This window comes from Lissotriton helveticus, chromosome 8 (genome assembly GCF_964261635.1).
Source record: "Lissotriton helveticus chromosome 8, aLisHel1.1, whole genome shotgun sequence".
In the NCBI taxonomy this organism is placed as follows: domain Eukaryota; kingdom Metazoa; phylum Chordata; class Amphibia; order Caudata; family Salamandridae; genus Lissotriton; species Lissotriton helveticus.
In genome coordinates this window covers 38618858-38636999 of record NC_136069.1, presented here as the reverse complement: position 1 = coordinate 38636999, position 18142 = coordinate 38618858, and the positions used below count along the sequence as shown (strand labels likewise).

Below are 18142 nucleotides of genomic sequence, written 5' to 3'. Positions count from 1 at the left end.
AACTGACAAATAGATTCTCTCCATTGAGTCAGTAAGATATTAATGACTGACTCATAAACCCCCCCGCAGGCATAGCCAGCATGTGGCCAATTCTAGTACTTCTACTCCTCGCCTCATAATGGGGGAGGAAGTTGGAACAAACAAACACTCCAAGATACTCAGCTGGAACATAGCGGGTTTAAGAAATAAAACAGACGACTCAAGGTGGTTGGACATATTAAGGGCGTATGATGTGGTTGGGCTTGAAGAGAACTGGGAAACTGATAATACCCTTTGGATGGATGGCTATACAACCTATTCAGAACGCACATGGTCGTCCGCAGCTGGTAGAGCAAAGGGCGGTTTAATAACCCTAATTTCTTTTAATGTTTTAGGTAACCCTTCTTAACTGGACTCTGGTTCTTGTAATTTTCTTGTGGTTCAAATTACGCCTATTAATGTGCCGAAACTACTTGTTGTTAATTTTTATAATTCATTTGAAAGAACCTCTGCGAATAGACATTTATGCAGTCTGAATTGCTTTTTAGATTCATACAGGGAAAAGCAAACTGCACCTTATTCGGTGATTATTTTAGATTTTAATATACATTTGTTGACAAGGAACTGCCACGTCACTGATAATTTTGTCCCTGGAAACTGCTCAGAGACACATTTTGAACATACGCAACAAGGTGGGTTTTTAGCGGAATTCGGCCTATCATACCCAAATACCATGAGCGGTGAGGTTGGTATCCCCTCCTTCAAGGGAAGGGGCTTGAACTGCACAATTGATTACATCTTCATTAATACAGCCTTGTTATCTCTGGTAATAGCCTATGCTGCCCAATGGTCACATTTCAGTGATCATAATCCCATACATCTCATACTAGAGGGGGCATTAGGGTTACCCCAAAACAGGGAAGATCGTTACTGTCCCAAATTTAAAGATAAAGGATCAACAACGTAGACTTAAATGGTGTAAGGTAGTCCCGGATATTTCTTTATTATGATCTATTAGAATCTGTTGGGGGTGAGATTGATCTGTGCCTAGATGACACGGAAAAGGAAGTAGAAATTCTCACAGCCTATGACAGGATCTGTAAACAGGTGGCCAGAGCTCTCACATATCCAACTAGGGAATTCACAAATAGTGGAGAGGGGTGGTTTGACCATAACTGCACAGTTGTCCACCAAAAGTTACTCTCCGCATTAAAGCAAAAACCCCAAGATAAAGCTTTAATAGCCACACATAGGAAAACATATAAGAAGGCCATATGCAAACGTAAAACAGAAATCAAACATGATGCCTGGAATGATTTATTGTCCGTGGACGTTATTAAGAATAGTGCCAAGTTCTGCAAAATTGTTAATAAACTATTCTTCTCTGGTGTTAGTGGCAGTACATTGGATTGTAATATACCAGAGGAGCAGTGGTTTAGCAATTTCAAACATATATATGGTGACCAGGATGATGAGGGAACCCTAGACACACGGTCCAAGGTTGAGGCTTATAGTTTGGTTTTCATGGAAAAGGAAGTAGCTGAGGCCATAATACAAATGACAAGTTTTAAAGTGAGGATTTTAGACATTCTTCTGTTTTGGGGGGATGGGAGTCTTTCCACTTTATACATATTTCTCTCCAGGCAAGCAGCCCAGGTATAGCAACAACCATCTATGTGTCTGCGATTGGTCCGAAGTGGATACTCCGTTGTTGCCAAAAACACCAATGATATATTGACCTTGATGTTTACTCTGAAAATGCCATGCAGAGAATCTCCCACCCCCTTCCAGAATGTTCCTAATTCAGGACACTCATAGAAGATGTGGATATCATTGGCGTTAGATGCCATACATCTAGGGCATTTTGGTGTGGGCAGTGGGGCAACGTGGCAATTCTGGCAGGCGTATAGTAAAGGCGGTTAGTTACAAAGAAGTGTTTTTTTCTTTAAACTAGCTGGTTTGATGAATTTATAAAGTAGTTTTAGAGATGTTTCTAAAAGATCAACTATGATGGATCCAAAGGGGGACTGGTTCCAGATCGATGATTGTGATGGAATTTCTATGTCTTCTGCGTCTAGGAACTTCATATACCAAATGGAGATTTCTTTCTCCATTGGCTGGACTAATGGGAAAATAATCTCTATATCCCAGTCTCCTCTTATGCCCCCTTTATCTGCCTCAAACCAGGATTTAAGTTGTAGATACTTAAACTTAGAAAAACCAGCACCTATCTTGGCTCTTAACAGCTCCCACGGATGGATTTCATTTGCGTCAGACCAGATAGATATGCCTGCTTTCTTAATGGGTCCAGCCAAACAATCTTGAAGACAGAGTGGTGTCCCAGAGTGGTGTCCCAGGGGAGTCCCCTATAGGGGCAAGATCTGAATAATAGCCAAATTCCCATCTCGATCTCACTTTATACCAGGTTTCCAGGGCAGCCTTAAGAACTTTCAGGCTCACTCGTTTAAAGAACCTTGGGGCCCCAAACGTATGTAGAAACCCTTCTGCACCACCTCGAACCTCATTCCTTGCCATCTCACCCAGCAATCTTCCCCATGAGGTTTCTGCAGGTTTAGAAAATAGAATTCATATAGCTTTAAATTGGAATGCGACTAAATACCAGCTGATGTCTGGGAGCACTAACCCACCTTTAGTGAGTCTGTGCCTCAGTTTCTTCCAAGATAACCTTACTCCTTTATCACCCCAAATGAAACTCCCAATCTTGCTTTGGATCTTGCAGATACACTGTTTGGGGAAAATCAAAGGGACTGCGTTGAACATATAAGTCAACTTTGGAAGAATTACCATCTTCACAAGGTTGACCTTCCCATAGATTGTCAAGGGAAGATTCCTCCACCTGGTGAAGAGGCGATCAATTTCCTTAATAGTTTTGTTCAGGGTGATCAGGGGGATTTTATATGAATGCCCAGGTATTTAAACTCGCTACTGGTAGATCCCTCCCACTGATCGATGTTCCAACACATCACCTCAGTTTTGGAGGAGTTGGCTAAATAGCCAGAAATCGAGCCAAATTCTTGCAAAAGGGTTTCAACCCGTGGAATAGACACCTCTGGATTGCTAGGGTATAGTATTATATCATCAGCATATAGAGCTAATTTACATTGACAGTGCTGAGATTTAAAGGGGTGAATTAAATCGTCCAACCTAATAGCTTGTGCCAGTGGTTCTATGTAAACATTGAATAACAGAGGTGAAATAGGGCACCCCTGTCTTGTTCCCCTCTGGATGTTAAAACTGGAAGTAAGCATACCAGTTAAGAGAATCTTTGCTGCAGCTCCCTGGTAGCATTTCCTCAGAGTTTGCATGAATATGGAGCCAAAGCTGATTGCCCCTCATACCTCCCAGAGATGCACCCAGCAGACCCTATCAAAAGCCTTGGCTGCGTCCAAGGCAACTACTGCCAAAGGATCTGATCTTACTATGGCCAAGTCAATATTGCCTTTCAGCAATTGTGTCTGCTGTTGAATATATCTCCCCGTTATGAAATGAAATGAAATGAAAGAGGATTTATAAAGCGCATGGCTGCCCGGGAGCATCCCAGCGCTGGTGAGTGTGCTGACGATAATGGAAAATGAAGTTATGGAAAGAGCCATGTTTTCAGGATCTTGCGGAAGGCAGAGAGGTTGGGTTCAGCGCGCAGGGTCAGGGGAAGGGAGTTCCACAGCTTGGGGGCGTTGTAGAAGAAGAGGCAGCCCCCTGTGCGAGCCCTCTTAATTCTTGGTATAGAGGCTAGGTGTAGGTGGGCGGACCCCAAGTTTCTGGAGGCAATGTGAGGTCTGATCATGTCTTTTAGGATGGGGGGGCCCTTGCCGTGGAGGATTTTGTGAGTTCTACATAAGGTTTTAAAGTGTACTCTCTCCTGAATAGGGAACCAATGGAGAGATCTCAAAGCGGGTTTTGCTGAGCTCCTATTGTTCGTGCCAGTTAGGAGCCTGGCTGCAGAATTTTGAACGACCTGTAGTTCGCCGATGACTTTCTTGGGGGCCCCAAGGTAAAGGGCATTGACATAATCCAGTCTGGATAGTAGAAGATCCTGGATTAGGAGCTTCCTCGAGGAAGGAGGGGCAGGTTTTTGTGGGTAGTCCGGAGGATGCCATAACAGGACCCTGCGGTCTTCCTGGCTTGTGTGTTAAACGATAGTACCTGGTCAAGCCTAATTCCCAGGCTCTTAATGTCTTGTTTTGGGGTAGGTGCGGGTCCCATACAGGGCGGCCACAGTGTAGTAGGTAGAAAGAGAGATTGGTTGCCCAGGAACAGAATCTCTGTTTTATCACTGTTAAGTTTGAGGTGTGAACTGTCCATCCACTGCGTTATCTTGAAGGCAGGAATACAAGTTGTTGGGGGAATGGTCCGGCTGGCTCGGGGAGACAACGAGCTGAATGGTCCGGCTGGCTCAGGGAGACAACGAGCTGAGTGTCGTCAGCGTAAGTCACCAGTTAGCACCATGAGGGGTGACTATTTTATCCAGAGGGGACATGTAAACGTTAAAGAGTGTGGGGCTCAGGGAGGAGCCTTGGGGAACTCCGCAGTGCACCGGGGTCACGCGGGATCTAGAGGATCCCTCGAGTACTTGGAAGGATCGGTTATGTAGGAATGATTTCAGCTAGGATAAAGCGGACCCAGAAATTCCCAGTCCCTTGAGCCTGTGAATCAGGGTAAGATGGTTGACAGTGTCAAAGGCTGCGGTCAGGTCCAGGAGGATCACTGCCACTGATCCTCCTGAATCGAGGATCTTTCTAGCCTCATCCACCACCGCGATCAGGGCAGTTTCAGTACCCTGGCCCGGGCGAAAGCCTGTCTGAGAGGGATGTAGTAATCCACTGGATTCCAGGAAGGCTGAGAGCTGTTGGTTGACAAATTTTTCAGCCACCTTGCTGATTCCGGGCAGCATTGAGATGGGCCGAAAATTACACAGCTCAGAGGAGTCAAGGTGGGGTTTTTTCAGGAGAGCTTTTACTATTGCCCTCTTCCAGCTCGGGGGAACGATGCCTTGTGAAAGGGAGGTGTTGATTAACTTTACCCTCGGGGGAATGATGGTGGGTGCAACCAATTTTAAAATTTTTGGTGGAGCCGGGTCCAGAGGAAGCCTTTCTGATCAATGTTAACCAGATCAGTAACCAGCTTGGCCAGTCTCCCTGCCAGAATACCCTTGAAGATCTTGTAATCGGCATTCAGCAGGGAGATCGGGCGGTATGAGTCTGCTTTCAGTGGGTCCTTACCGGGTTTTAATATCAACACAACGGTTGCTTCCTTCCAGGAGCTTAGAGCCTGGCCCATTAGACTATATGCTGATGTAAACAGGGTACCCACAGCCGTGATCACTTCGTCTGATAGGTGTTTATAAACTTCATTTTGCATCAATTACGGATGCTTTATTGTTCTTAGATATCTTTATTTGGGTTTTTATCTCTTCTAATGTAATAGGAGCATCCAGGAGGTCGCGGCTAGCTTCAGTTAACGTTGGGAGGGATACCCCTTAACCAAGTTTGTATTCGGTCTTTACAGGGAGCTAAGTTCTCTTTATAGAGATCTGAGAAGTGTGAGAGGAGGCAGGTCTGCATATCTTCTACGCTGCTAGATTTGTCCCCATTATTGTTTATTATGAGCTCACTGATATTATTTTTTGAGCGATGAGCTCTAGCTAAGTATGGGCGGAAAATTAGTTCCGCTCGCAGAATTTGCGGATTTTTGGAAATTTTGCAATCCGCGAATCGCGCGAAATTGCCTAAAAGTTTTTTTTGTTCGCGCTTCAAAAATACAATCTCGCGCGCGCGGCATTGACTTACCATGATTCTGCCTTTGCTGATGAGTTTTCCTCCCGGTTCGCGTGCACTGCGAGATTTTGGTAGCTGGCTGAGCAACGCCGCAAACGCGAACATGTCATTGCGACCCGAAACAGGAAATTGCGAACGCGAACATGTCATTGCCACCCAAAACAGGAAAAAGGCATCGCGAGCAGGCTGGAAACAAAATGTTCGTGGCCGCATGCGCAAGTTCGCATTCCCAAACAAGTAAAAAAAATCTTGCGAACTCGCAAAAAAAAATATTTCGCAGCTCGTGGATTTTGCCAGATTTTGCGAATCGCGATTATGAATTCGCACGAATTCACGTATCACGAATTCACAAATTCCACCCATGCTTAGCTCTAACCTTCCAAGCTAAAAGATCACATGCTTTCTCCCCATATTTATAGTTTTGCATATTCTTGATAGCCATTGTGCCTTACACTTCTGGTCCAGTTTTCCCCTGTACACCTGCCTAGCTCTATCTAGGTCATCCTGAACTATAGGCAACCTTTCTGGACACCCCTCGCTTAGTCGAACCCTTTCGGCTTCGAACTGCCGGATTCTTTCCTCGATTGTATGTTGCTCCCGGGCTTAAGCTCGATTTTTAGAGCAGGTGAGGCCATGTAGCCTGCCCCTCAGATTAGCCTTGAAGGCATCCCAAATGATGTCGATAGTCGTTGAGCCACTATTTAAAGCAAAAAATTCTAAAGAAGATAGTTTAGTAGCCTGAATAATTTTGGGGTCCGATAGTTTTGCTCTATTAAGCGTTCATCTGGTTTGTCGCATATTGGTCTTTTTTAAATATGAAAGTAATGGTGGGGCATGACCTGAGAGATGGCTTGGTAATATTGAGACCCCACAAGCTGTCTAGGAGGTACCTATTGGTTAAAATATAGTCAATCCTGAATGAATGATGATACTTTTTACTGTAAAACGTGTCCCCCTTAAGATCTCCCTTCTTTGCCTTCCAAATGTCTGCCAATTTTAAGTCATGCATCCGATTCTTCATGGCTCTATATAGGGCCCCTATATAGTGAGTCTGATTTGACCTATCATTTAAGGGGTCGAGAAGAACATTAAAATCTCCCCTGATAATCAGCTTGCCATAATTAATTTAGACTGCAATTTACAAATATAAGATGGATCATCAGCATTTGGTCCATAAAAAGAGGCACAAGTTAATTCTGTTCCACCGAAATCCAGTTGAGCCACTATCCACCTCCCCGTCTGATCCGTCTGTACCGATTTAATAGAGCAAGTGACTCCCTGCATAATCAGGATTGCGACTCTGTAGTGGGCTGGTCCCACATGTTCAGGTGTCATAAGTAGAAGCTGTAGACGTGGCCAGGTGGAAGTAGATGTAGTTTATTAAGTTCTTAGATGTAGATACAATAAGCCCCACCAGGATCAGCCTCCTAGCTGCTCAGCCCATCCTCAACTGACAACACTCACCACAGGCACCCAAGCATTCCACTCACACTAACATTCTAACTGGAACATTCACACTGGCTGAGCAGCTAGGTACGGAGAACATAATGACAAGACCTGAGGATATTACATATCCTATCCCTTTTATACTGAAAAACAAAGAGAACAAAACTAAATGAAAACAACTATACACAATATTGAACAGGAGATGTAAATAGTCCATAAACCCATGTATGATGATGTAAAACACCACGAGAGGGAAAACAGACATACAAAGGAGAAAAGAAGGATAATAGAGTAGAAAAATACACTAACACCATCCTCCTCCTTTAAAACTGAACAAAGAAAATATTTAGTAGTGAATGAAAAGCTCACGTACTATAGGTGAGCAAGACAAACATAACAGAAGGGGAAAACATAGACCCAGACTAAAATACAATGGGTGGAATGACACCCAAGGAAGTACTTCTCACGTGAGAAGACTGTGGCGGAAACCCAATACGCCACCCCTCAAATGAGGGACACTATGGAACAAAACCCAAGTGAAAAATTCTTCGGGACTGAAACCCAAATGTACAAAATGCGTCGCATGGGACTAAAACCCAAGGACTTGTGCAGCATGAAAAACAGAATGCAGCACTGTGTGGCATCAAAAGATGAAATCCAACACATAAGACAAGATACATCAAAGTGAAGGGAATAACACCCAACACCAAAATAACAAAAGTGGGATTAACGTAAATGTAGTGGCTGGTCCCACATGTTCAGGTGTCATAAGTAGACGCTGTAGACGTGGCCAGGTAGAAGTAGATGTAGTTTATTAAGTTCTTAGATGTAGGTAAAATAATCCCCACCTCAACTGACAACACTCACACACAGGCACCCAAACATTCCACTCATACTAACATTCTAACTGGAACATTAACACTGGCTGAGCAGCTAGGTACAGAGAACATAATGACAAGACCTGAGTATATTACAGACTCCCCTACTATTAATCATTTGTTCAGAGGAACAATAGCCTTTTATCCAAGGGATTCTGGAGAATATTGTACGAGATTCCTCTGAACTCAGGTGTGTTTCTTGTAATAGACAGACCTGAGCTGCAGAGAGCTCTAAATATTTCAGTATCAGCCTTTGCCTTCGTGGACATCTCAGCCCATTTAAATTCCAAGAGCTTAAACAGATCTTACTATTTTTTATGGAATCACCTGCCATCAGCTTAGAAACCCTTGGTATTGTCTAATCGACCGATTTTTCCTAAAATTCAAGTGAGACAAGGAATATTTTTTTGTTTCATCCATTGCTCCCCATACAGTGCTCCCACCGTGAACCCTTACTCCCATGAGGAACCCTCCCTTCCAATAGGCAAAGCCTATTCGGTCGCTGCTCCCTCGGGCTATAATCATGTACTTAAGTGCTATTGGTTATGTCTGGGAATCTGATGCCAGGGAACCCCTTATGCCGTTATCGCCCTCCTCTTCCATCCTCAGACTCTGCATCTGCATCTGATTGTCCCATATTACCCGTAATTGGGCTGGAAATTTCAATTGGGCCTTTGCCCCCAAACTTTTTAGAGCCTCCAGTCTCTTTCCCATCTCACACTGTCTTGTTGCGGTGATGTGTGAAATATCAGATCTTATCGAGAAGGGGAATGGGTCTTGGCCTGTAGGTGAAAATCTTATTGTACCTTCCCTGAGGGCCGAATATAAAATGAGCTCCTTAACAGAGTATGAAAGGAAATTAATCAAAATCTTCCTTGGTCTTTGTCTGGCAGGATTCCTCCAGAAGGGATCACTGTGCACCCTTTGTATCTCATGTACCAGATCTATACTAGGTGAATTTTTTAAAATGGTTCCCTTTAGCAAAGATATAACAAATCCCTTAATATCCGACCCTTCAAGGGCTTCAGGAATACTTAGGACCCTCAAGTTGTTTTTCCTGGAATGATTTTCCAGCTGTTCAAGATCGTCTTTAAGCTCGTTATTTTGGGCTGCTAGTTTTGCCACGTCCTCTGAGGTGGAGTGTATAGCCTCCTTAAGTCTTGGAATCTATTACTCTATTGCATCAGTCCTCGTGGTAACCTCCTCCAGCTTCTGGGCTAAGAACTGACAGGATAATTGGGTAGCCGCCTGATTCGCTTCTGACACAGATAACCTGCTCGCCATCTCAGCCTGGTTCGTCTCTGAGATCATAAACCTGCTCGTCATCTCTTCCTTTATAGCAAGTAAAATATTGGACAATGAATGAGACGTGGAGTCTTGAGCCCCATTTTCTCAGTAGCAGTATCACTTGCACATGTCCTGACTGTCCTGAGTTTCCAGGACAGTATACCTGTTAGAAAGGCTGACTGCTGAGGGGACAGCTGATGAAGTTACTGCTGATCCCCCTGGTCCATCCGGGCTTCCCGCTTGCTTACCCTGCGGGGACTGTGGCTTTGGCCCCTTCGATTTACACTGCAGGAAAGAGGGTGTGGTCTGAGGGGTTACCTTTATCGTCAACTGATGGATTATGCAGGCCACCCTGAGGACTCTCCTGAATAGTCTTTTTTGCTGGCTCGCTTGTGACTGCTGTTGAGGTGGACATAACCTTGTAACATGTTTTCAGAGAGGGAGTAATTTTAAGTTTTAGAGATGATTTTTTCTTCTCCCTGTCTCTCCCCTTACCCTTGCCGACCTCTCTCTCCTTTGAGTCAGCCTCGTCCGTTGTGAGCCCTCGCTGCTTGCGCTGCTTATCCAATGCTTTAATATCTGAAGTAGGAGGGGATACTCTGGGGGTCAGAATATGCTGTATAATATCAGTGTTATGGGATGAGTGGGCCACTCAAGCTCGCAGAGTGTATCTACTGATTTTCGGAGGTGGGGAGATCACTTCAACCACTGTCCCTACTTCTCCTGTCTCCATGCGGCAGAGGAGGTCCTCTCCTTCCACCCCTTCCACTCCTTCCATGAGTGAATTTGTACATGCACTTGTTAATTCCTCACCTTGGGTCGTGTGGACTCTGTAGGTAGAACTAATAGGGAAGCTGATAAAGAGGTTGACTGGAGGTGTTGCGCTTTCCCTCTTATCGTCGTGCAGCCCACTCAGCAGTACCTGCTGCTCAATACCTGCCCACTGCTTGATCCTCGGCTCAGAGCTCAGGAAAAAACGGGCGCCAGTCCTGTCTCTGCCCTCGGCGATCCGGAGCAGGAAGCGGGTGGTGTCTTGGCGTTTCCACAGCCGTGCCACCTCCTCCCACCGCCAGTCATCGACCTGCCAGGAGTGATACTTGATTCCGGTCCAGGAAAGACATGGCTTGGCAGTTCGGGCTGGACTTTTCCCATGAGGCACAGGGTCAGACTGATTTGCATATGGCCATGTCTGAACTGGGGTGGCAGAGTGGGCTAAAGAACGGTGATGGATTAAACCCAGATCTGTTGACTGGGTGTGAGTGTTTGATTGGTTCAGATACTCCGTCCATCACCACCCCCTTTTGTACCGCTTTTTTCGCCATAAGTTGGCAGGGTATGCTCAGACGTGAGTCCCTTGCTCACTTTGCCACTGAATTCAAGCAAGCCGGGCTGAAGACGGCTGAAATGCCAGAAACCGGTCCTCAGAAGCTTGTTTCCGGTCCAGGGAAGGCATGGCTTGGCAGTTCGGGCTGGACTGTTCCCATGAGGCACAGGGTCAGACTGATTTGCATATGGCCATGTCTGAACTGGGGTGGCAGAGTGGGCTAAAGAACGGTGATGGATTAAACCCAGATATTTTGACTGGGTGTGAGTGTTTGATTGGTTCAGATGCTCCGTCCATCACCACCCCCTTTTGTACCGCTTTTGGCCGCCATAAGTGTGGCAGGGTATGCTCAGACGTGAGTCCCTTGCTCACTTTGCCACTGGATTCAAGCAAGCCGGGTTGAAGACTGCTGGAATGCCAGAAACCGGTCCTCGGAAGCTTGTTTCTGGTCCAGGGAAGACATGGCATGGCAGTTCGGGCTCGACTGTTCCCATGAGGCACAGGGTCAGACTGATTTACATATAGCCATGTCTGAACTGGGGTGGCAGAGTGGGCTAAAGAACGGTGATGGATTAAACCCAGATCTTTTGACTGGGTGTGAGTGTTTGATTGATTCAGATGCTCCGTCCATCACCACCCCCTTTTGTACCGCTTTTGGCTGCCATAAGTGTGGCAGGGTATGCTCAGACGTGAGTCCCTTGCTCACTTTGCCACTGGATTCAAGCAAGCCGGGCTGAAGACGGCTGGAATGCCAGAAACCGGTCCTCGGAAGCTTGTTTCTGGTCCAGGGAAGACATGGCTTGGCAGTTCGGGCTGGACTGTTCCCATGAGGCACAGGGTCAGACTGATTTGCATATACCCATTTCTGAACTGGGGTGGCAGAGTGGGCTAAAGAACGGTGATGGATTAAACCCAGATCTTTTGACTGGGTGTGAGTGTTTGATTGATTCAGATGCTCCGTCCATCACCACCCCCTTTTGTACCGCTTTTGGCCGCCATAAGTGCGAAAGGGTATGCTCAGATGTGAGTCCCTTGCTCACTTTGCCACTGGATTCAAGCAAGCCGAGCTGAAGACGGCTGGAATGCCAGAAACCTGGTCCTCGGAAGCTTGTTTCCAGTCCAGGGAAGACATGGCTTGGCAGTTCGGGCTGGACTGTTCCCATAAGGCACAGGGTCAGACTGATTTGCATATAGCCATGTCTGAACTGGGGTGGCAGAGTGGGCTAAAGAACGGTGATGGATTAAACCCAGATCTTTTGACTGGGTGTGAGTGTTTGATTGATTCAGATGCTCCGTCCATTACCACCCCCTTTTGTACCGCTTTTGGCCGCCATAAGTGTGGCAGGGTATGCTCAGACGTGAGTCCCTTGCTCCCTTTGCCACTGGATTCAAGCAAGCCGGGCTGAAGAAGGCTGGAATGCCAGAAACCGGTCCTCTGAAGCTTGTTTCCGGTCCATGGAAGACATGGCTTGGCAGTTCGGGCTGGACTGTTCCCATGAGGCACAGGGTCAGACTGATTTACATATAGCCATGTCTGAACTGGGGTGGCAGAGTGGGCTAAAGAACGGTGATGGATTAAACCCAGATATTTTGACTGGGTGTGAGTGTTTGATTGATTCAGATGCTCCGTCCATCACCACCCCCTTTTGTACTGCTTTTGGCCGCCATAAGTGTGGCAGGGTATGCTCAGACGTGAGTCCCTTGCTCACTTTGCCACTGGATTCAAGCAAGCCGGGCTGAAGACGGCTGGAATGCCAGAAACCGGTCCTCGGAAGCTTGTTTCCGGTCCAGGGAAGACATGGCTTGGCAGTTCGGGCTGGACTGTTCCCATGAGGCACAGGGTCAGACTGATTAGCATATAGCCATGTCTGAACTGGGAATGCAGAGTGGGCTCAAGAACGGTGATGGATTAAACCCAGATCTTTTGACTGGGTGTAGGTGTTTGATTGATTCAGATGCTCCGTCCATCACCACCCCCTTTTGTACCGCTTTTGGCCGCCATAAGTGTGACAGGGTATGCTCAGATGTGAGTCCCTTGCTCACTTTGCCACTTCCGAGATAAAGACTAGGGTGGAACTAAGAAAGAGAGGAGAATCAGAAGTAGAAAGATCAAAGATGAGCTGGAGGTCATCCGCGTAGTTATACACGGAGACCCCTAGCTCACGAAGAGAAAGAATGAGAGGATAGATGTATAGATTAAAAAGAAGAGGAGAGAGAGAGGAACCTTGGGGGACCCCACACACAAGAGAGTGGGGGGGGGCGGAGAATCCTGCAAAATGAACGGCCTGGGACCTGCCTTGAAGGAAGGACGCTAGCCAAGAAAGTGCCACTCCCCTGATGCCGGCTGCGCTGACACGGTCGAAAAGAATGGCATGGTCGACCGTGTCAAACGCAGCCGACAGGTCAAGGAGCACCAGGGCTTGGGGAAGATTAGAGTCCGCTTTTCCCTTGAGCTCCTCCAAAACAGCGGTGACCACAGTCTCGGTGGAATGGCCCGGGCGAAAGCCCGCCTGATGGGAGGCCAAGAGGCAGTGTTCCTCAATATGTGAGATCAGGCAAGATGTGACGTGGCTTTCCAAAATCTTCCCCAAGTAGGGAAGAAGGGAAATGGGCCTGAAATTAGGGGGGGAGGAGGGATCCAGACCAGGGTTTTTGATAATGGGGAAGACTATTGCGGTTTTAAAAGAAGAAGGGACGGAACCAAAAACCAGCGAAGAGTTAAGAAGAGTGAGAGGGGGTTCAGGACAATAGGTGAAAAGGGTTTGAAGGATGCAGGCCGGGGCACAGTCGGCCGGAGAGCCGGACTTGACTTTAGCAAGCAAAAGAAGAAATCTTTCAATAGAGATAGGAGGAAAGTGGTCCAGCAAAGAAGGCGGCGGTGGGAGGGGGAAGGTGGCTCGAGGTTGAGAGACTGCGGGGATATTGGCTTTAATGGTGGCAATCTTGTCGATGAAATAGTTATTGAGTACAAGGCAGAATGATTGGGAGGGGGCGGGGCTGATGTTCGTGCGATCGGAGGTTGCAAGCTGCTTAACAAGGGAAAAAATCTCACGGGGTTTGTTTACAGAAAGAGCAACTTTCTCTGAGAAATAGTGTGTTTTGGCCGATACAATTGCTTTCTTATAGCTGTTAAGCAGAAGTTTGTATTTGGCGCGGAGTAGGGGACAATATTTTCGCCTCCAGTGGCGCTCCGAGCGCCTGTGACTAAGTATAAGATCTTTAAGTTCACTCGTGAACCATCTGTGTGCATCATGTGGCCGGACAGATTTGACTTTCTTGAAGGGGGCGACCATATCACAGGAGGAAGAAAGCCAAGTGCTGATGGCGTCAGCTTGGGATTCGAGAGGGAGATCCGTCAAATCAGGCGCTGAGGAGGCCAGAGAAGAGGAAAGAAGAATAAGGTCCGTCTGGTTCCAGCTACGGGCTAACACGTTCTTGGAAAGAAGGGGTTTAGCAGAAGAGGCAGAAAAAATGCTAAAAGAAATAATAAAATGATCCGACCAAATGCACGGAAGGATAGAAGGAGGAGAAATTTGGCGACGCAATGACCAAATTTGGTCCAAAGTGTGGCCCTTATCGTGGGTGGGGGCAGTGATGTGAGAGATAAAATTTAATGACTGAAGAGTAGCAGAGAAGTCTTTAGATGCAGAGCTTTCTCTGGGATCATCAGGCCAATAATTAAAATCCCCAAGTAGGACAACTGACGAGTTGTTTACCGCCAAAGTGGCCAGAGGTCCTGTAACGAGGGAACAAACTGAGACATGGACAGGGGAGGACGATACATGAGCAGGAAAGTGAGGGGATCAGTAAGGTTAACGGACCGAGCTACAAGGAAATCCACATTAGGTATAGGTGGGTGATCGAGAAGCTGGAATTTAAGCGAGGAGCGAATAATCATTGCCACGCCACCACCGGCTTTTCCAGCTGGGCGGTCCGCGCGAAGAGCATAATGAGTGTCGGGGAGAATAGGCAAGAGGTCGGGAAGTGAGTCTGTGGAGAACCAGGTTTCGGTGAGGAATAAATAATCGGGAGAATCCGAACTTAAAAGATTGAAAAGCTCGATTTGGTGCTTAACTGCTGACCGAGTGTTAAGCAGAAGAGCAGAAGCTGCAGATGGTGGAGTTTGTGAGGGAAATGCTACCGGGAAAGCGGGAAGGGAGGTGGTGGAAAGATAAGGAAGGGGGTGTGAGCATGGGGGGTGGGATGCGAGGACACCAAGAGTGGCGAGACGTTGCGCCAGTGAAGGAGAGAGAGGGCTAGGGACCATGAGTGCAGATAGTTGCGCAGATGTGTATGACAAAGATTGGGCAGGGTCTATGGCCCCTGGTCCCGGCCGGTCGCGGACGGGCGCAGACGGGCTTGCCTTAGGCGCGCCTTCGGCGCGCAAACGGCGCGCCCACTGCGCCCGTCCGCTGCGCGTACGGGGGAAACACATGATTAGTAGTATCGTTAAGGGCGTGGCCAGGTGAAAGTGGGCGTGGCTGGGGGAGCGGCTCGCTGATGGCGGCGAGCGAGGAAGCCTGAACCCGCTGCAGCGTCTACCTCGGCTGCGCGGGGGCCAACGAGGCAGGGAGAGGTCCCTGCGAGGGTAAGTGAGTTATAATTAAAATAAACAGAGTGAACACAAAATGGGACAAAAAAGTCTTAAAATATCAGGGCTTCAAATAAAAGCTCCCGCGGAAGGCAGGGGAGAATCCAGTAATGCGAGCTCGTGATCAGCTCCTAGTTTTAAGCCCAAAGTGGGCGTGGCCAGGTGAAAGTGGGCGTGGCTGGGGGAGCGGCTCGCTGATGGGGGCAAGCGAGGAAGCCTGAACCCGCTGCAGCGTCTACCTCAACAAGGGGTGGTGATGGACAGAGTCTCTGAATTAAGCAGAGTACTCTCACCCAGTCAAGAGATCAGGGCTAGATCCAACACCGTTTTTTAGCTCATTGCACCATCCCAGTTTCAGAACCTGGCTGTATGCAAATTAGTCTGTCCCTGGCCCAGTGCATCATGGGAACAGGGCAGACCAGACTACAAAAGCCAATTCTTACACTGGGAAGAGGCTGAAATGCCAGAAACCGGTCCCCGGTAGCTTGTCTCCTTTCTGGTGAAGAATTGGCTTTGTAGTTTGGTCTGCCCTGTTCCCATGATGCACTGGGCCAGGGACAGACTAATTTGCATACAGCCAGGTTCTGAGCTGGGATGGGGCAGTGAGATAAATAACGGTGATGGATCAAGCCCTGATCTTTGGACTGGGTAAGAGTGGTCTGCTTAATTCAGACACTCTGTTCATCACCACCCCCTTTTCTGTATCGTTTTTGGCCACTATAGGTGTGGCAGGGTATACTCAGACATGAGTCCCTTTCTCACTGCTCCATCAGGATTCAAGCAAGCCGGGCCGAAGAGGCTGAAATGCCAGAAACCGGTCCCCGGTAGCTTGTCTCCTTTCTGGTGAAGAATTGGCTTTGTAGTTTGGTCTGCCCTGTTCCCATGATGCACTGGGCCAGGGACAGACTAATTTGCATACAGCCAGGTTCTGAGCTGGGATGGGGCAGTGAGATAAATAACGGTGATGGATCAAGCCCTGATCTTTGGACTGGGTAAGAGTGGTCTGCTTAATTCAGACACTCTGTTCATCACCACCCCCTTTTCTGTATCGTTTTTGGCCACTATAGGTGTGGCAGGGTATACTCAGACATGAGTCCCTTTCTCACTGCTCCATCAGGATTCAAGCAAGCCGGGCCGAAGAGGCTGAAATGCCAGAAACCGGTCCCCGGTAGCTTGTCTCCTTTCTGGTGAAGAATTTGCTTTGTAGTTTGGTCTGCCCTGTTCCCATGATGCACTGGGCCAGGGACAGACTAATTTGCATACAGCCAGGTTCTGAGCTGGGATGGGGCAGTGAGATAAATAACGGTGATGGATCAAGCCCTGATCTTTGGACTGGGTAAGAGTGGTCTGCTTAATTCAGACACTCTGTTCATCACCACCCCCTTTTCTGTATCGTTTTTGGCCACTATAGGTGTGGCAGGGTATACTCAGACATGAGTCCCTTTCTCACTGCTCCATCAGGATTCAAGCAAGCCGGGCCGAAGAGGCTGAAATGCCAGAAACCGGTCCCCGGTAGCTTGTCTCCTTTCTGGTGAAGAATTTATTTGTAGTTTGGTCTGCCCTGTTCCCATGATGCACTGGGCCAGGGACAGACTAATTTGCATACAGCCAGGTTCTGAGCTGGGATGGGGCAGTGAGATAAATAACGGTGATGGATCAAGCCCTGATCTTTGGACTGGGTAAGAGTGGTCTGCTTAATTCAGACACTCTGTTCATCACCACCCCCTTTTCTGTATCGTTTTTGGCCACTATAGGTGTGGCAGGGTATACTCAGACATGAGTCCCTTTCTCACTGCTCCATCAGGATTCAAGCAAGCCGGGCCGAAGAGGCTGAAATGCCAGAAACCGGTCCCCGGTAGCTTGTCTCCTTTCTGGTGAAGAATTGGCTTTGTAGTTTGGTCTGCCCTGTTCCCATGATGCACTGGGCCAGGGACAGACTAATTTGCATACAGCCAGGTTCTGAGCTGGGATGGGGCAGTGAGATAAATAACGGTGATGGATCAAGCCCTGATCTTTGGACTGGGTAAGAGTGGTCTGCTTAATTCAGACACTCTGTTCATCACCACCCCCTTTTCTGTATCGTTTTTGGCCACTATAGGTGTGGCAGGGTATACTCAGACATGAGTCCCTTTCTCACTGCTCCATCAGGATTCAAGCAAGCCGGGCCGAAGAGGCTGAAATGCCAGAAACCGGTCCCCGGTAGCTTGTCTCCTTTCTGGTGAAGAATTGGCTTTGTAGTTTGGTCTGCCCTGTTCCCATGATGCACTGGGCCAGGGACAGACTAATTTGCATACAGCCAGGTTCTGAGCTGGGATGGGGCAGTGAGATAAATAACGGTGATGGATCAAGCCCTGATCTTTGGACTGGGTAAGAGTGGTCTGCTTAATTCAGACACTCTGTTCATCACCACCCCCTTTTCTGTATCGCAGCGTCTACCTCGGCTGCGCGGGGGCCAACGAGGCAGGGAGAGGTCCCTGCGAGGGTAAGTGTGTAATAATTAAAATAAACAGAGTGAACACAAAACGGGACAAAAAAGTCTTAAAATATCAGGGCTTCAAGTAAAAGCTCCCGCGGAAGGCAGGGGAGAATCCAGTAATGCGAGCTCGTAATCAGCTCCTAGTTTTAAGCCCAAAGTGGGCATGGCCAGGTGAAAGTGGGCGTGGCTGGGGGAGCGGCTCGCTGATGGCGGCGAGCGAGGAAGCCTGAACCCGCTGCAGCGTCTACCTCGGCTGCGCGGGGGCCAACGAGGCAGGGAGAGGTCCCTGCGAGGGTAAGTGAGTTATAATTAAAATAAACAGAGTGAACACAAAACGGGACAAAAAAGTCTTAAAATATCAGGGCT

At 47.8% G+C, this 18142-nt stretch overlaps 1 protein-coding gene across 1 annotated transcript in view; it reads left to right on the top strand.

Annotated features, from left to right (window-relative positions):
- The window catches only part of LOC144772297 (uncharacterized), a 444202-nt gene that overhangs the window by 233744 nt on the left and 192316 nt on the right, over window positions 1-18142 (top strand). The window contains 1 exon segment of the mRNA XM_078656524.1: window positions 7674-7687. Coding sequence (XP_078512650.1) covers window positions 7674-7687 — 14 coding nt within the window.